At 43.0% G+C, this 20,005-nt stretch overlaps 1 protein-coding gene across 3 annotated transcripts in view; it reads left to right on the forward strand.

Moving 5' to 3' along the window:
• NRF1 (nuclear respiratory factor 1) overlaps positions 1-19,464 on the forward strand; it is a 120,276-nt gene extending 100,812 nt beyond the window's left edge. Inside the window, exons 11-12 of one of the 3 annotated variants that reach the window (XM_037513076.2) lie at positions 3,953-4,056; positions 18,314-18,345. In XM_037513076.2, the coding sequence (XP_037368973.1) occupies positions 3,953-4,008 (56 nt within the window). In that variant the 3' untranslated portion in view covers positions 4,009-4,056; positions 18,314-18,345. Of the gene's footprint in view, positions 1-3,952; positions 4,057-5,466; positions 5,577-18,313 lie in introns of those variants that run through there. The other 2 variants (XM_037513081.2, XM_037513069.2) reach the window with 2 other exon arrangements.
• Positions 19,465-20,005: the final 541 nt, after the last annotated feature.

Here is a 20,005-nt window from a genome sequence, read left to right on the forward strand (position 1 = left end):
GAGTTTATCTTTTTTGATTGTTAAATAATATTCCATTGTGTATATATACCACATCTTCTTGGTCCAGTCATCTATTTTTGGGCATTTGGGTTGTTTCCAGGTTTTACCTATTGTAAATAGTGCTGCAGTAAACATAGGTGTACAGGTGCGTTTTTAAATCAATGTTTTTGTCCTTTGAGTAGATCCCTAGTAGTGAGATTGCCGGGTCGTATGGTAGCTCCATTTTTAGTAGACTGAGGAACCTCCAGACAGCTTCCATAGTGGTTGGACCAGTTTGCACTCCCACCAGCAATGTAGGAGAGTTCCTTTTTCACCTCATCCTCGCCAACATTTGTTGTTGCTTGTTTCTTTGATATGTGCCATTCTCACTGGTGTAAGGTGGTATCTCAGTGTGGTTTTGATTTGCATTTCCCTGATCATAAGGGATGTTGAACATTTTTTCATATGCCTGTTGGCCATTTGCATTTCCTCTTTGGAGGAATGTGTTTTTAGTTCTTCTGCCCATTTCCTGACTGGATTGTTTGTTTTGTTTTTGTTGAGCTGATACAGAAATTAATTTATGGAATATGTCAGTGTTGTTTTTCCCATAAAGTACTGATAAGCTGTTCCACTGTGCACTAGATCACTTTTTGCCTCAGAATTTTAAAGATCAAATAAATAAATGTGTTTGTTGTAAGAGTAAAGCATAATAGCTTTAAAAGGGTTGTTGTGCCCTTTGATACTGTGATACTATTTGTACCTTTAATCCAAAAATGGGGAATTTCAGCACCTTTAGACTTGAAGCAGTGGCCCTAAGCAGTGTATCTTTTGAGCCTTGAGTCCCAGGCTGCAAAGCTACTGTCCTGAAAGTCCCCAACGAGTAGCACCTTTGGGAGCGATGGGTGTTTAGGCCATCCTCCAGTAAGGTGAAGGGCTTTTTTTTTCTACTGAGAGGGAGGCCTGAAGTGGCCTACATGGCCACAGGTGCAGCAGTGTGGACAGCACTGTGGATCACTCTGGGCAACACGCTTTCTTTACAGACAGGGTTTCCCCATGTAAGTGCAGTAACTTTTAAGATGAATAGTTTTCATTTTGGGAAAGATGTTGGTAAATGTCATACCTGAAAAATAACTATCCATTTCGCTCTCCTGTTTGCCTTTAGCCTCTAAGCATTGAGAATAATATTTAGAACCCTTTCTTTCTCCAGTCTTTCCTTTTCTTTTTCATTGCTATTGCTAATGCTACTACAGTTGTTACCACCACAACCCCCTGGCAACTGACTCAGCAAACACTTCAGCATCATTCCACCTTCACCCAGTAAGGTGGGTGGGGTAGAACTCATGAGCCCTGTTTTACAGGGGCAGAGCTGGGGTTGGCTCAGGGTCATGTAGGTACCAACTGTTGAAACTGGAAACTAAGTCCAGATCTCCAGTATATTTTTCTTCTTTTTCATTAAAATGTGTGTGTGTGTGTGTGGTATTGTGTAAATTTAAGGTGTGTAGCTTATTAATTTGATACATTTATATATTACAGTATGACTACCTTTGTGGTGATAGCAAGCACCTCTATCACATGCTTGCTCTTTTCTATTTAGTAATTGGAATAATTAAGTTCTAATTTCTTAGCAGGTTTGCAAATTATAATACACTCTTGTTCTCTTCCAGTACTTTCTACTGGCTGATGTGGGCTTCCTTCTTCCCCCAATCTACCCAATTTAGGAAGTAAAGAAGGTATAATACAAATGAAAATTACCTTTATTTTTTTAAAAAAAGATTTATTTATTTATGTATACAAGAACTGGAGGGTAAGCCAGAGGTATGGAGGGTGAGAGGATTCACCAGAGACAGAGTGGGAAGCAGAACAGGCAGATCTACTGAAATACACTGCTGAGGGGAGCAGCAGGTGAGACAGGAGAGGTCTGCTGTGCCATGTGGGTCTCCTCCCTGGCCGGGGATAGAACTCATACCACAGTGGCTGCCTATAGCTTGACTGCGCTGTCTTTAACCCCTGCACCACCAGGGAGGCCCTGTGTAGCTATTTGAATTTAAATGCAAGTTAATGAAAATTAAATCTTAAGTTCAGGATACTGATACTACATAAAATTATGATTAAATTAAATAAAATTTATAAGGGCTCTAAAAATTTTTTAAATAAAAATCAGTTATTTTATCAGTCACACTAGCCACATTCAAGTAATTAATAGCCATGTAGCCTGAGGTACTGAATTTTTCAATTTTTATTTGTTCATATTTAAATAGCCACATGTAGCAAGTGGCTGCACTGATGGCTCATGCAGATACAAAACATTTCCATCCTTGCAAAAAGTTCTGTTGGATTGTGCTGATCTAAAGCTGTATCTATGCCAGTTGTGCTCCTCTGCCCAGAGGACAACACGAATCCTTCGTAAGCCTTGATTCCCAAGGACCTTGTCGGCTGGGACAGCATGGCTTTGTGAATAAGCAAACAAACAAACAAACAAATAAAGCAACCATCTGACTACAGTAACCCACCCCCAAAAATAGCTGCGCAGGAGGGTTGCAAGAAGAGCTGATCCATTTTTGTGAAACCCTTCAGAGTCCTGAGCAGGAAAACCTGAGACAGGAATCAGTGGTGGCACCTAGACCCATTTCCTAGTCCATTCATGACCCAGGCCACTTGCACATTTCCATTAGGTGCCTGTTAAGTGCAGATCTTGGCTACAGATATATTCGGGCCAGGTGCTGTAATGGATTTGTAGTGCCCCCCAAAAGATAAATTATCCAGAACCCAGTAGGTCACAAGGCTATATGAAACTAATTCCAGATTTCACAATAAAACAGGACAGCTTCTGGTTAATAGGAACATGGAGACGTGTAAAGGGGTGCTCAGTTCTAGAACACTCAAAGGGGTTTACAATCCCAGCCCTTTCCTAGTACCAAAGCTTGTCCTCCCACCTACTCCCTCATAACAACCCTTGAAGTCCAAAGTACCTTCTTCCAGAATAGCTCCTCCTGCTCCCCCACCCAGAGAGATCTGATTTTAGGGGCAGCAGAGAAAATTTAGTCCTACTTTCTTTAGTACCTGGGGTATTGTGAACATGCAATAACTGTTAACCACCATTATTAGTGAGCACTTAACTCTCTTAGCACTTCCAAGACACATTCTTAGGATCTGGTCTAGTAAGCTCCATGTGGAGGGAGAGAATCTCACACTGAGAATCTCTGCTTCTGAGAACCTCTTTCACTGTCCCTCAGGCATGCTGGGGCAGATACCTGAGTTTCAGCTCGCCAGATTATCAGACCTGTCCTGTCACTCGTCAGACATAGCCCCCATGGCAGGAGGGGTTCCCGTTGTCAGCGTTCTTTGGTGCCTTTGTTAGTCTCCTGCAAAGATGCCGATTTCCGAATACCCTCAGAAGGAGTGGGCTTGCTTCTTAAGATATGTCATTGTGAGTTTAGATCCTGTTCTTCCTTGTAGAGTCTGCAAGACCAGGAGGTGCATCCTCTCCTCTGTGTCATTATAAATGGGGGTGGACTCAGGCATTCTTCATATGTATACCGAGAATTGTGAACCTAGCTTCAGCTAACTATCTGAAGACTTAAATAAAGAGGGCCTTTGCAATGAGATGATAGGCCACTAAATGTTGGTCTCTATTTTTTTTAAATTCATTTGAGCCATGGCTATGTCCTTCAGAAGTACCTTTTAGATGTTGAAAACTAAATGTATCCAGGGCCACAGATGGAATTCACACATGTTGTCAAGCCTCATCTAGTCTGACTTACATGTCTGTGTTGGGTGTTCTCAGGCTGGGAAATCTCAATGAGCCAGTCACATTCTGGGCAAAAGACTGAAGTCAGGGCTTCAGGGCAGAGATTCCCTAGAAGGTACCTGCCCTCCAGCAGGTGACCACCACTGACCATGGTCTCCTCTCCATCCCCAGTGTCCTTGAGGCCAAAAGTTACATGTTTCGTTATCTCATTCTCCTTCCCTTTAGGTCCCCAGATCTTTCTGAGTCTTTGTATTCGAAAGACAGACTCTGGTCTTAGATGATTCCAGCTCCTTGTAACCAAGACAGAATCTTGGTGCCTATCATTGCAGGTAATATTCTGTAAGGGGATTTGTTTTTTCTTTTGGCATATCAAATCCAGAGCCATAATTGGACAAGTTTAATTGGAGTCATTCCCATTAAATACACGAATTAAAAGGTGGGTTTTAATTGAGTATGTAAAAAAGGGAATTAATCACTGTTCACACAAGAACCAAAATATCATAACAAGAAAAATTTATGCAAAATGAAAATTTGTAAGGTTCTTGGGTAAAGGGGACTTCCCTCTTATTTTTGCTTCCATTAGAGTTTTGAAGGAATGTCAGCACACTGTTATTAACTCTGATAGCTTGCACATCGCAGCCAGTATGGTTTGGGGCCCTCTGGCTCTCAGGTTACCTGTGTAAATACAGGGATTCACTCCCTAGCTCTACCATTTGCTTAATAAAGAGCAAATGTGCAGAAGCTGGGAGCAGCAGCCTGGCAGAGCAGTAATCTGAACAGGATAAACATGCTTCCTTTTTGTGTGATGCCCTCTCCCAATTCTCCTGCCAAGAGCAGGATATCAAATGAAGGGGGAGGTTGTGGTTGGAGTCAGTGAAGTGAATGTCTAAGTGGCACCTGCTTCATTCAACAGATCTCCTTTCCCAGGCCTCCCACTGCACATCTGCTCCTGACAAAGCCTCTTTTCTCCTCCTGTTGGTCAAACTGAGAGCAAAGGCCCAGCTCGGAGACATATTGGTTTTGCTTTGGCAGCACAATTGCCTGTGACATTATAATTACACCAAATCTTCATTATTAGAAAGGCCCCAATTTAGAGATTTTCAGAGCCTAAATGGGGTTTTTGAAGTAAAATTAATAAAAACATCTTTCCCTTTGTAAAGCTAGCAATTGGATCTGAGAATCACTGAAGGGGTCTAAATATGGAAACTGAGACACACTCAGTGAAACTACAAAGACCTGCTATCAGATTGGCTCCTAGAGAGGCGCCCAGCAGTTCTTCTGACTTTGTCCAGCCCAGCCTCTCCTTATTGCCTGTAGCATACAATGTACAGCTATACGTGTTGTGCTAAAATGCCAATACAGTTTCTCACCTAGGGGGCTGGGGCCATTAAAATAAGTTGAAATAGGGCAGCAAAGAAAAAAACCTGTAATATAAGGGAAATGCCAGGAAAACATATTTTGGGTGAATGTAGCGCATCCAATTTCAGATTGAGTTTCCCTCTAAACAAAAGCGACTCTTATCATGTTCTACTGTGTGTGTGCTACTGGAGCATGTTTATGGTGTGGAGTTGATTCACTGGAAGCCCTGAAAGGTTGTAGAGCTGCACATTTAAATTTAAACTTAAATTAATTAAAAGTAAAAGTAAAGATTCAGTTCCTCAGTCACACTAGCCACACTGCATATGCTCCATAGCCACCGTATTGGCCAGTGTACACTTAGAACATGTCCATCTTCACAGAGAATTCCACTGGACAGCACCTTTACAGGAATTGTGCAGCCTCCTGAAACAGCTTGACTGCTTAAGTGAACCTTGGAGTTTCTGTTTAAGCCTATTGAAAGAAGAAAAGGAAGGGGCCTCCCCGGTGGCGCAGGCTGTTGAGCGCCACGCTGTGAGGCTGTCCACAGCCTCTGCAGCGCCGGTTCGACCCTGGCTGGCTAGCAAGCGTCCCACATGGCGAGCAGACCTCTCCTGTCTCGCCCGCTGCTCCCCTCAGCAGTGTATTTCGTCAGTCTGCCTGTTCTGTTCCCCACTCTGTCTCTGGTGAATCCTCTCACTCTCCCGTGTATCTGGCCTGTACCCCGGTTCTTGTATAAATAAATAAATCTTTTAAAAAAAAAAAAAAGAAAAGGAAATTTGCTTGAGTGTTTCTGGAACAACTCCTTCTAACTGTGATGTTTATTTTCACCCTTAAGAAATGTTTTTCCTCCAAGAATCTCATGTCCTTTTCCCATGTCCTGCTTATTCCTTGCAAAAAAATATTGTAGCCATGGGAAAGGACTTTAACTTTAGAAATGTCCATTTCAGCTAACCTGCTCCCTGGCCTTCTCTTCCTTAAGTTTTCATAACCCTCTGGTTAGAAGAGGTCCTTTCTCCTTCAGTGGAGCTTCTAACTAACAAGGGGGCATGTGAAATCTCTAGGGCTAAGAGTATGGATCCGAATCGTTCATTTTATGTGCAACATGGTGTGTGGACAACACTCCTGGGGGTGGAACACTGGTCTGGTGGCACCTGCCATTCTCTGCAACTCTGGAGATGAGAAGCAGGATCTTGATTTGCTTCCTCCACTTGTTTGCTCTGACAGCTACTACATGGTTGTTTTGACTCCTGGGTGAAAACCTGTAAGAAATGACAATACTACCTCAAATTTAAGTGGTGTTTTTTTCTTAGAAACTTAAATCTTACAAATACAATGTTAATTACCCTCATGGCAACTCTATGAGACAAAGATGACTTGACAGTTTTATAAGGGTAAATATTGTCAGCTATTAGTTGCCACATACAGCTTAACTGTCATACTGATTACTCATGACACATTTTAAATCCTTGGGCAGTTTCTTTAAGCAAGCCAGCATAAGCCTAGACCATCTCCTCCACCCCCCCAGCTGGTGGATACTTAAGGAATACAAATTAGTTTTTATATTAGCTAAGGAAGATGTAATTAGGAAAGTATCTACAAGAAAAGCACATCACAGATTCCAGTTTAGAGGGGTGGTATGGGCTTGGGGATCACCTACCCTCCCTTCAGCTCAGCTAAGCGGACTATAAGATCTAATTTTGTAAACAGGCTCATTGTTAGCACTCAGTGTGCCAGCACCTTCACCAAGGGATTTATAAAGTCCTCTATGATGGATGGCCAGAGGCTATGTACCAAGGACCACTGGGTGGGAGCGGGGGGTAAGGGGGGCAGTCTTTCTGCAGCTGTGCCTCTGTGGCATGCTCTAGTGACCCATGTTATCTGGTGCTTTATAAAACTGTTATTGTCAGGTCTTTGTATGTCATATGTACCCATTGCTAGTGGTGCTGACTGAGAATGCCATGGGGGTTCATCTCTGGGGAGAGAAGGAAGCAGCTGGAGGTTAGAGCAACTGAGAGGCTGCCCTTCCAGACTCTGCATCCTACAAGAGTGATGTGGTTCCTCTACTTTGTATTCCTCGTCGCCTGTTGATGTTAGCAGCGACTGAGGATTTTGTATAGATCCATTATTAAACTGAGTTACAAAATGGTGATTTCTCTAGTGTTACTCCTTCTGCCTTTATTAAATGGAATTCTTTTAAAAAGAATTAACAGTTTGGGCCTCCCCGGTGGCACAGCGGTTGACCGCTGGGTTGCGAAGCTGCCCACAGCCTCTGCACCGCCGGTTCGATCCCCGGCTGCTCCCCGGCCACCGGAGGAGGGTCCCACATGGCACGCAGACCTCTCCTGCCGCCTGCTGCTCCCCTCAGCAGTGTACTTCGGTCCTTCTGCCTGCTCTGCTCCCTGCTCTGGCTCTGGTAAATTCTCTCACCCTCCCGCGCCTCTGACTGTACCCAGTGCCTGTATAAATAAATAAATAAATAAATAAATAAATAAATAAATAAATAAATCTTTAAAAAAAAAGAATTAACAGTTTGGTTATGTGAAATACAGTCAGATAGGAAAGACAGGATAAATATTTTGCTCAATGAAGTTTATTGAGCTAGATTTCTTTCTATGTGATTATCAACCCCCGTAACTGTCAGTTTACTTCCACTTTACAGTTGCTCTTAAGGTGTCTCACTGTCTAAAGCAAATTTGATTCTAATGCCTTTAGAAAGTTTCAGTTTGTTTTATGGATGTTATTCTGTAGATTGTGCTAAGTGAGGGGCTAAAAAAAACCATAACACCTTTGGAAACTTCTTTGCCTCAGTCTATCCCTGTTCAGATAGAAGAGTTGTAACAGCCTCTCCTTTTGTGCCTATTTGAAAATTTTCTGTAATATAATTTTGAAAATAATATTAGAAAAATAAATCTGTTCCTAACTGCATCACTCCCAATTGGGCCTCATATTCATTTCTACACCTTCACTTTTACAAACTTTTAGACAGCTTGGTGCCTTTCTCCTCATGTTTCTGCCCACCACTTCCTGTTTAATTTCAGTTCCACTTTCTGTTTCAAAAATCTACATTTTATATACTGCCCATTGACTATCCATTGGAATGTAGACTTTGAAGACTTTGAGTATTGTTCCTACCCTTTCCCCAGTGACTTCTTCTGGATCTATGCTAGGCACCTTCTCTCCTTCTCTGTACACTTAGATCAAATGTCTTTCTGAGCACATACGTATTCCATCTTTGCTAAGGTTTTCTAGTTAATTCGAGCTCTAATTGAATACTTCGCTGCCATTTTCAGTTTAAAGTCCTCTTGGTCAGATCAGTAGGCCTTGGAATCTGCTTGTTCAACCCCACAGTGGGAGTTGAATGTCCAGGATAATAAAACTATGGTGGTCTGAACCCTGAAGCGCAAAACCCTCATTTTTATTAATGTTTCTTGGCATCCAATAATTTCCAGAGAAAAACCGTGAAATCATACCTTCAAAATATGTTCTGAAATACATTTATTGATAAAGTAAAAATGAATTCAGTTTTACCTTATGGTCTAGGGAGCCAGAAGATTGCCCTGCTGATCTGCAAAATCAGGCAAAGGACACAGTGACTCCATCCTCCCCAGAGGGAGTCAATGCTTCAAAAGTTATTTTAGAAAGTTGTTTTCCAAGAGAGGCTTGAGATTGTCTAGCAAAAGGAGAAAACAACTTGGGTGCTGAGAAGTACCTGTTAACCAAGTCACCTGTGAGACTGCTGTTGGCCTCAGGAGAATATTCAGTATTTGCCAGATGTAATACATATTTTAATCCATAAATCCCACAAATGCACCCAAAAGCCATAGACTTAAAAACAGAAAAGGAAGATTAAATGTCCCAGCAGCATCTACTATAACAGAAATGCTTTTTCTGTTTTCCCTTGTCTTCCTCTTGTGAGGGTTACCAGGAGCTCCTTTTCATTTGATATTGACATTCTTTTCATGACCTTCCTTTCTTGCCCTACATCTGTCCTCTTTCCATCTGGCCCTTGTTTGTTATCCTCAGCCCCTTTATCTGCTGCTGCCTCCTGAACTAGCTCCTTTGCTTGATTTTCTTTCGTGCTCTCCAGTTTCTAGACCACTACATTCCATGCCTGTCTTTCTCCATACAGTACTGACTTGCCTTAGACATCAGTCACTGATGTAAATTTTTTTCCAGGCCTGCAAATGAAAATTTTTGAAGGCCTTCCCTCTAGCCTGTCTTCCCTAGAAACACCTAGATACCTTTCATGGCTCTAAGAATTGCAAAAGTTACTTAGGTCAGACTTTTCCTGATGTGTATTCCATGTACATCAACTCCAGAAGACTTTACATTATAAGTTTTTCCTTTGGGTTTTATAAAGTGTATTTCTTCTACCAACTTTGTGTTTATTTGATGATTATTTATTTAGCTCTTTTTCTCTCACAACCACCAATATTTTTCTCAACTAAAGATATTTCCATAACCAACTTGGAAGGCCTTTAGGCTGAAAGATTCAGTTACAGCAAACAACAATTCCCAAAGGTTTCCCAGATTGTGAGGGCAAATGAAAGGCCCATTCTTCCCCAGGCTGTCTGCCCTGCTCTATCTTATGGGGTGGGTGGGGGGAGGGCAGTCTGTAGTCTGGGTGACCCTGACCAGGCCTGCAACTCTGCTCTACTGGTAGGCTCAAGCCTGTGTTACTAGTTTCTGAAGGGGTTACAAATGTATCAGAATGGTGACATTGTATCAGACTGTTTCTAGTCATGTAGTTAGCATTCTTAATATTGATTGTTTAGCCTGGTTTATTGAGCAGTGTACAGAATTGGCAGCTATTTCATACATGCCCTGGTGCCTTATCAGTGCTACTTCTGACCATCACTGTATGTGAGAAAGGAAGCTGCCCGGCTAGTCCATCTGCCCTGATTTCATGGCTTTTCTCTCTAATCTTTACATCTTTGAAGGTCTTTGGCAAATGTTGTGCTTCCTGGCAGGAGCAAATCACTGCTGAAAGGAGATCTGTGCTGTCTCTGCTTTCCTCTCTATTTCCTGAGAGCTTCAGTCTAACAGCTGTGACCCCAGCCAGACTTCATCAAACCTCTCTTTCAAAGTCATCGTTGAAAAGCAGCTGACATTTAATGTACACCTACTGTGTGCCAGGCCCTGTGCCAGACTTTACCTAGGTTGGCACACCTAGTTCTGGACAATCCTGTGAGGTTAGTAATTACCATTTTATATATGAGGAAGGTGAGCCTCACAGGCCATTAAGTGGCAGAGCCAGAGTTCACATGGAGGTCTTTCTGACTGAGAGGCCTTCAATGAAAACAAAGTAGCCTATTTTATTACCCTACCATAAAATGTACCTGAACTACTGTACAGCATGTGGCTGTACTACCTTTAGAGTGTGGTTGTGGAGAAAATCCTACTTCTCTTGGCAGCAGAGTGAAAGGTTGCAAGACTCCCTCTGATCTGCAGAGGTCATGGCTTAATCAAGTTGCTAAAAATCATGAAGAACCTGATCAATTGTCATATTCAATTATTGAACATCTGTGTTCAAGTTGCTCAGATTTAAAAACATAGCCCTGCCAACAATCTAAGTAAGTGACTTAATACCGAGAAAAACAACTACTTCGCAGAGATTAGCACAGAGCTGGTGCCAAATGAATGGTATAGACAGTGAAATCAGGCAAGAGAGAAGAGGCTGTTCTGTATTGAGTATGTCTATGACAGACTTGGGACTTGGGTTAGCAGGGAGCAACGCTAAACAGAGGGATGTGCCTGAGCAAATGTGTGAGGTGGTTAGGGGCCACTAAGGGGATGGTAGGTTGTGATGAAGGGAGGTCGTGAGAATACCCATTTCCATTAACTACTTGGACATTATTTTTTTTTAGTAGAGAGCTACTCTGTAAGAGTAGGATGGAATGGCCACTGCCACACAGTATTTCAAGATTTAGCTGTGATATGTAGACTTAGTCATCAGATCTCAGGATACTAGAAGTCAGTCTTGGGAAAAATAAATTTTTCTAAGTAAATAAATTGTATTTGTATGTGTGTGTGTGTGTGTGTGTGTGTGTGTGTGTGTGTGTTCTATTACATAGTTGGTAGAGATGAATCATTACTTTAGGAGAGATCAAGAGCAGAGTAGATCATGAATGATAAATCCACAGAGTGTGCAAGGCTGTGACCCTGACCTTTTAAGTCACTCTCATTGGCGCCCATGGTCTCTCACAAAGCCTCGCCTGGTGCTTCCACCAGAGACAGACCACTGTAAAACTTTGTGGCCTCCTATTATGCAGAGAACAAAGCAAGGGCCCTTGTTGTGAGTAAATGGCCACTTACAATAACAGACAAGGCAGACTGTCGGGTAGAGGGTATTATCTGCCACCCATGTAATATTTGAAAGACTCAAAGGTGACCCTTTGTCCAAAAGTTTATTCTGCTCTTACTTATAATGCTTTGATCTTAAATCCCTCTACTAGAGATAGTTTTAAGTAGTTACCGCTGAGAACAAGTAAGATCTACTCTAACTTTCTGTAGCTTTTTTACTTTTTCCTCTCTGTGTTGCCTGTTTTTAATAATTAAGTCCCTGTTGGGCCTCCCCGGTGGCGCAGCGGTTGAGCGCTGGGTTGCAAAGCTGCCCGCGGCCTCTGCGGCGCCGGTTCGATCCCCGGCTGCTCCCCGGCCACCGGAGGAGGGTCCCACATGGCGCGCAGACCTCTCCTGCCGCCCGCTGCTCCCCTCAGCAGTGTACTTTGGTCCTTCTGCCTGCTCTGCTCCCTGCTCTGGCTCTGGTGAATTCTCTCATCCTCCCGCACTTCTGACTGTACCCAGTGCTTGTATAAATAAGTAAAATAAATAAATCTTAAAAATAAAAAAATAAAAATCACTTTTAAAAAAAAAAAAAAAAATAATTAAGTCCCTGTTAAAATATAGATTCTCCTAAAAGGGGAATGATGGCCCTGAAAAGAGGAGCAAGCCACTCAAGAATGGATGCTCTTAGGGGGTCCTTCAAGCCGTCAGGCCACCTTGGAGGTCACTCTCACTGTGTGTCTCTCCCAGAGAGGATTTGACTTGGAAGGGGAGAAAGGCTGTTGGGTAAGGAATATGCCGGTTGGGTCCAGAGCCCAGCCCAGTCCAGGCTATGGATCTGAATTCTCAGATCGGGTTCCCCAGTCCATCACTGCATGTGTTTTATAAGCTCCCTCTGGCTGCTGTACGGAGAATGGACTAGAGTGGGGCAAGGGCTAAAACAGGACAATCACAAAGGAGGCTACAATGTAGTCTAGGTAAGAGGCTACTGGGTAGCAGGAGAAGTTCAGTTCTGGGTTGATATTTGGAGAGAGTTGGCAGACTTGCTGCTGTATTAGTTACATGTGTGGTCAGAGATATCTTGGCTTCATGAAGTTTGGCCTGAGCTATTGGAAGGATCTCATTGCCACTTTTTGAGGTGGGAGAAGATTGGGCTCAAGAATGATACCCAGCTGTTAGAAAAATAGAGCAGGGTCCGGTCTCATTGTCTTTTCCAGAGTCTTGTGGTCCTGAAGCCGGCAGTTCTTCAGGGAGTTTGGTCTAATGCTGCTTGGCAAAGGAAGTCCTTGTGCCAACATCTCATGATCTTGAGTCATCTTTGACTTCTTTTCCATTATGATCAACTCTGTAAACCTTACCAAGAAGCCTGTGTGGAGAGTCAGCAGTGACGAAAGGAGCATCGTCCTCTTCTTCTGGGTCCCTGCAGTCCATAGTGTCTGATAAAAACAGCTGGTGCATGGGAGACTCCAGATCAAGAACCCGGATGACTGCTTTATTACGGTCAGCCATCTTGAGGGAAAAAAATCACCGTGTCAGTCCATATTTATTTTTTTAAAAGAACTTTCTGTCTGTTTATTTCTGAGTTTAAAGAAAAAGAAAGGGGATTGGATTTCCTAAACTGAATTAACTATAAAATTTCTTATAGCTTTGAGGGACTAGGTTGAAAATGGGGTACTAAAACTTTAGGACTTTCTGTATCTTTGGTTCTGGCATTTGTGAAAAGAAAGAACATCTGCCCTGCCAGCTTCTCCAGGGTTTTAGCAGAAATCAAATGCTGCGTAGAGGCTGTGAGAGGGCTTTGAAAAGTGCCTACGAATGCCAAGAATCTTATTATTAGAATTATGCAGGGTCACTCTGAAAAACAAAAAAGAACGCCAAACCCTTTAAGTAAAATTTGAAGGGCTTCCTGTTGCTTAATCAGTTGAAATGACCCAGAATACAAGCTTAGATTAACATACGCCTTCTAGATTAGGGCTAATCAGGGGCAGGCTGAGCAGATGCAGGAGACAGTCCTAGCCTGATTACCTTACCTCAGCATTTAATCATCTCTCTTCCAAGGACAACCAACCCAGCATAGTGCATGCTGGGTCTCAGAAGCTGCTAGGTCAGAGACACTGAGACGATTTATTTAATCCCATGTCAGCATGGCGCTGTGTGTGTGTGTGAGAGAGAGAGAGAGAGAGCATGGGAGGGGGAGAGAGAGAGAGGGAAAGATTTTCTAAAATCCCCTCAGTAGAATGGTAATGCATTTATTTAAGGTGGAGGTAAACTAAATCTGAATGTAGAAAATGATGGAATTGAGATTTCAAGGCATTTGCAGTTATGAAATGACCCTGTATATGGAGTTTCTCCCTCTGAAAAGCTTCTCAGACATGTCACCAGGTATTCACTATTGAGACAGCTTTGTGTGGGAGTGATTTCATCACCCAGTTGTAGAGGCCAAATTGACTTCTCTAATTGTGAGGTGAAGTACAAAAGATGAAATCTTTAAAAAAGATTCTATCATGTTGAGCCCTGAATCATGTTGGAGTCCTGTAGTAGTGTTTTGGCTGCTGGTTTCTGGACAGGGAGCTCCCATTCTGAAACAGCCCGATCATTCCTCAGATTCACCCACTTCAGTCACTCAGTCCCTAGAAGGGATTCTTGTTAAATTTCATAAGGCAGGTTTCATTCATAAGCATAGAAAACACTTACTGAGCTGATTGCTGGGGACCTCAAGATGGTAACCCCATGCCTCCTTTATGGACTTCACAATTTCTTTGGAGATATAACAGTTAAACAGTGATAAAGGAATATGACTATTGCCTCTATGGGGGCCAGTGCAAAGTGCTTTGGGACTTCAAGAGGAGAGACTGTAAGACAGAGGAGAGACTGGAGCTGACTATTGAAGAAAGAATAGGAACTGCTTAAAGGAAGAAGCCAAGGACAGTCATTCCAAGCTGTCTAGGGGTGTGTGCGGGTCCTAGGCGTGTGTATGTGGAGAACCTCAATTATACACTTCACCTGGCTGCACTGTAAAGTGTGTGGGGATTCGTGGATCACCAAGCTGAACTGAAAAATGGGCTGATGTGAAGGCTTTAAATACCTACAGAGGGATTTGGACTTTATATCCCATGGGCCATTGGAAACCACTAAAGAATCGTAAAAGATAAGTGTGTATTCTGGTTATAGCAGTATTAACCAATATATATTTTTGCATTTGAATCTTTCTCCATTTTCATTCTGGGGCAAATCTTTCATGATACTTAAAAACTATTTTAATATCAGTGTTGGGCATAAACCCACATCCCAAACCCAAACACATCATAAACCAGAGTGAAAGAAATTTAACTCTCACAATTAAGTTTTTCTCTACCTTAGCCCTAACCTAGAATGGCTGCTCACGTGTAGGAAGACTCTCCCTCCTAACAGAAGTCGCTGTATCTGTAGAGTGAGAGACTTGTTTCTCAAGTTTGGAGCTTTTGGGAGCTGAACCCAGCCCAAGAAGCAAGAGCAATGCTATGACACTGACCTTTGTGTCTCCTTTAATTGCCCTTTGCCAGCATGTGGGCTTTTTGGAGGATAACTTGAGTGACCCGGATTTGCCACTGGGTGTTTTGGGTTACTTCATTAACTTTGTTTTGACCAGAAGAGAGGATGGAAGCAATGAAAACAATTAGATAACATTTTCACCACTGAAAATTAACATACTTGTCTCTTTTCTGCATTAAAATTTCTGATAAAAATCACATGGTGCATAGACCTCTCCTGCCATGCCCGCTGCTCCCCTCAGCAGTGTATTTCGTCAGTCTGTCTATTCTGTTCCCCGCTCTGGCTCTGGTAAATTCTCTCACCCTCCCTCTCACTCTTCTGACTGTACTCAGAACTTGTATAAATTAATTAATTTTAAAAATCTTTTAAAATTAATTTTTATTTTTATCAAACATGGATTTAAATGTCAAAAAGGACTAAGAGACCTTTAAAAAGAAAAAAAAGACTGTACCCCAGAGGCTCTTTTTTCTGATACGTATCTTTAGCACTCTAGATAATAGTCTTATACCATTATTTCTTGAGACATTATCGCACTTTTGTGATAACTCAGTTTCTATGTTTATATTATTATAACCACATAAAAACTGCTCACTGCGAAGATGAGGGCATTATAATTATTATGGTTAGTACTTACCTGTTTTTTTCCTTCTACTTTTTAAGTAGTAATCACCAGGTTCACCAGTTCTACTCTATTCTGGAAACCCCCTCTCAGTACTCTCTCCTATGTGGTCTTGCCATATTCCCTCTTTTTCCTTCTCAGACTTGCTCCACAGCCCTCCTCCTGCCGCAGAGCCCTCAACAAGAGTCTCTGTCTTCTTCATCCTATGGCCACTTCTTTCTTAGTTTCTCTCTAGTTTCGGAGGAGCACATCCTTTAAAACTTCCTGAGAAAGGCTGCAGGGGTCGCCAGTTTTTAGAGCTCTTACAGGTCTGAAGATGACTTTTTCTGCCCCCACTTTTAATTGATGAGGGTTACATTTTATGGGCTGGGTCTAGAATTCTAGGCTGCACACATTTTCTCTGACATTTGAAGGTAGTGCTCCATCATCTTCTAGCTGCCAGACTGACTTTTGCAAAGTCCCAGTTCTTTGTCTATGTCATTTTTTTTTCCCTTTCTGGAGTCATTTAGGATCTTTGCTTTATCCCTAGCATTCTGGCAGAGCTGTGTCGGTGCCTGGATCTTTTTTATCTGTTGTGCTAGGCATCTAATGGCCTATTCAATCTGAAATCTGTTTTTCAATTTTATAAATTTCTTACAATATGTCTGATAATTTACTATTTTCTGTTCTGTTGTCTTTGGAATTCTCTTTCATCAGAGGCTGGACCTCTTAAGTCTAATATTAACTCCTGTTTTCCATCTTTTAATCTTTTCTACCCTCTGGAAGATTTCCTTGATTTCATCTTCTCATCTTTCTTTGGGATATATTTCATCTATTGGGTGTTTTAATTTTAATTTTTTCTTCATATTTTAAAATAAAAACATTGCATTGTTAAGCTATAAATCTCCTGAAAATTTAAGCTATAAATCTCGCCTGAAAATATTAGCATTTTAAAGTATTTTATTTTTCTTCTTCCACGTTGTCTCTGCCACCTTTGTGTTCTTTGAGTGAGAGATGCTGAAACACAGATTGTCCAGGTGTGTAGGTAGAGCGAGGTGACTTAGGCCTTGAAGTGCCTCACTGTAGGACTTTTCTTGGGCCTCTCCAGTTCTGTGTCTCCATAGAGTAGAACAAACCCCCATGTACTGTCAGCAAAGGTGCACGTATGTGAGTGTCAGGCTCAGTACCGCCTGTTTGGGCCTCTCTACAGTGGCTCTGCCCCTGCATCCCAATATTTTGACATTCCCCACTTTTATCATTTTCCCCCCTTCATTATAATTTCAGTTTTAAGAGGACACGTGCATTTATTTTGACTTATTTAACTAGAAACTCTTTTTAAATAGGCCATATAGAAGTATCAATTTCACTTTTTTTTTTTTAAAGATTTATTTATGCATACAAGAACTGGGGTACAGGCCAGAGGTGTGAGGGGGTGAGAGGATTCATCAGAGACAGAGTGGGGAACAGAACAGTCAGATTGATTGAAATACACTGCTGAGCGGAGCAGCGGGCGAGACAGGAGAGGTCTGCTGCACCATGTGAGTCAGCTCCCTGACCGGGGATTGAACTCATGCTGCAATTACTGCGGATAGCTTCATAGGTTGCGTCTTAACCCCTTGCGCCACCAGGGAGGCCTTAGGCTTTACTTTGAAAGGATTGCCCTTTTCTGAGATTACATGTTTTTTTCCTTTTTTTCTACTAAACTTCCCTTCCTACTGTGAAATAATAATGATATTAGGAGGTGTAGTGGGTTTTTTTAAGTTGATCCCAAAATGCATTTTTTTTTTAAGTTTTTACTAGTTGTGAAATCTAAAGTCTGGGCTTTTAGAAAAAATAAACTGGGCCTCCCTGGTTGTGCAAGGGTTAAAGTCTTGGAGTTATCAAGCTATCGCCAGCCACTGCGGCATAAATTCTAGTTGGACCTGGCCAGGGAGCTTCCCACATGGCGCAGCAGACCTCTCCTGTCTCGCCCGCTGCTCCCCTCAGCAGTGTATTTCAGTAGATCTGCCTGTTCTGCTCCCCACCCTGTCCCTGGTGAATCCTCTCACACACACACACCCCCACACCTCTGGCCTGTACTCCAGTTCTTTTTTTTTTTTTTTAATACATTTTTTTTTTAAGATTTATTTGTTTATTTATTTATACAAGCACTGGGTACAGTCAGAAGCACGGGAGGGTGAGAGAATTCACCAGAGCCAGAGCGGGGAGCAGAGCAGGCAGAAGGACCGAAGTACACTGCTGAGGGAAGCAGCGGGCGGCAGGAGAGGTCTGCGCGCCATGTGGGACCCTCCTCCGGTGGCCGTGGCCGCGGAGCAGCCGGGGATCGAACTGGAGCTGCAGAGGCTGCAGGCAGCTTCGCAACCCAGCGCTCAACCGCTGCGCCACTGGGGAGGCCCTGTACTCCAGTTCTTATATGCCTAAATAAATAAATCTTTTTTAAAATAAATAAATAAACTGACCAAAACAAGGGACGGTGGCCAGAAGACAGCGTGATATTGAGGAAGAAGTTTTATTTCAAACTGAGAAAACTTAAGCATAAGCAGAAATGTGGAGGCAAACAGGCTCAGCTCTTGGCAAGTTGGGGAGGTCCTGCCCTAAAGCCTGTTTCTACAATTTCTTTCCTTACAGTCGATTTCAAAGAATTAAAATGTGGTGAGGAAAGGTGGGAGGTATTTGCCTGGACAATGGGTATGCGATTACCTGGGGCTGAAGACAGTGATACCCTGAAGGGCTGGAATTGCTGCCCTGTCCAGCCAGCATCTGGGAACCTGAGCCCCATCCCCACTAACACTTTCCCCCCTCTGTCTTCCCAGGACTGGTCCAGATCCCTGTGAGCATGTACCAGACTGTGGTAACCAGCCTCGCCCAGGGCAACGGGCCGGTGCAGGTGGCCATGGCCCCTGTGACCACCAGGATATCGGACAGCACAGTCACCGTGGACGGCCAAGCTGTGGAGGTGGTAACATTGGAACAGTGACATGCAGCCATATCATGGCATCGTTTTCTAGTCTACTTCAAGATTTTTTACACGTTTGCAGAGGTGCAATCAAATGGAATTAAGTCTCTTGACTTTGGAAGAAAAGTTTTGTTAACCTTTTTTTTTTAAAAAGGAAAAAGGCAGCAGATTTTGGAATTGCATTTTTTAAAGCACCACTCTTGATTTTCTGGGATTGGTGGAATGAGATACTATGTTGTCAGTTTCACTGTCCCGAAAAAGCCAAATTGTGGCAGGACTTCTTTCTGCGGAAACATGTGTGTATACTTATGTGTGTGTATGTGTGAGTGTGAATATATGTATATGTGTACATATGGATATACACATTTACATATATAAAGTATATATATATGTGTGTATATATATGTGTATATATATATGAAACCCGCATGGAAGTAACTTTATAAAATCAAGGTGAGCTGTGGAAAAAAATAATTCACCCAGTTTAGTGGGTGTAGGGTACGTGGCCAGACACAGTCACCCGGTTTTTGTTCGTACCAGGGTCATGCGTTGAGCTACTGACAAACTCAGGCGGAGGTTACCATGCCCTTCACCAAAGCTGCCTCCCAGTGGCCACCCAGAAGTCTCCCTGCTGGACTCACCTAAGGAGATTCCAGAACCGGGTAGGGTCCAGAAACTGTGCTTGCAAGGTCCAAGAGCCTCTGGGTCCAGCAGCTGAGCCGCTCCTCGGGCTGGCCCAGGTGAATGCCACATACAGGTGAATGTCCTTAAAGCTGACCTTGCCACATACAGGTGAATGTCCTTAAAGCTCCAGGCTGGGCGGACAAGAGGATTTCCCTCAGCCTCCTCCTCTTCCCTTCCCAGGAAACCTTCTTGATCTCCTGACTATTAAAATGTTGCTTTGGTTTTAAGGTCAGTCCTGAAGCAGTCATGTATATGAACTGAAGGTAACACAAGTATTAAGGGTTCAAGGAGTGTGTGCACATTAAGTGTGCTTGTGGATGTGTATGGGGGGGTGGGGAGGGTTCGAGAGAATGGGAAGGGGTGGGAGGGATTGGTAGGGGAAAGGAAGGAGGGAGAGAGATCTTAAGACCAGGGTACACCAACAGGAGTGATTTTCTCCTTTCCTGTAACTTCCTGTAGCTTAGCAGAAGAGGTTGGCACAGCAAGGGGCACCTGGCTGGAGGAAGGCTGGCCCCCCACAATGGGGGTGTTAGAAAAGAAAGGAACTGAATGTATTCCTGCGCCCCTGGATCAGACCCTGTTTTCTGAAGGGCTGCTGCAGTTTTCCCAGGTACATCGTGTTTGGCCCAGGCCCAGGCCCGGAACAGCCACCTCCGCACTGGCGTTGATGGGTCTGGATGTTCTTTGTAACAACTAGGTCCTGTGATTTCTCAGCTGCAAGCCCTGTGTCTCCAGTGGCTACATTCACCTGACTTCACAGGCCAAATCTCTGCTCCTTGAGTACAGGGACAACTCTTCCTCCCTCCTCCCGGGTCCCCCCATGTGTGATAGCGTATTTAATGTGTTTTTTTAATGCGACATTAAA

Source organism: Talpa occidentalis, unplaced genomic scaffold (genome assembly GCF_014898055.3).
Source record: "Talpa occidentalis isolate TD23 unplaced genomic scaffold, MPIMG_talOcc4v2.1, whole genome shotgun sequence".
NCBI lineage: Eukaryota > Metazoa > Chordata > Mammalia > Eulipotyphla > Talpidae > Talpa > Talpa occidentalis.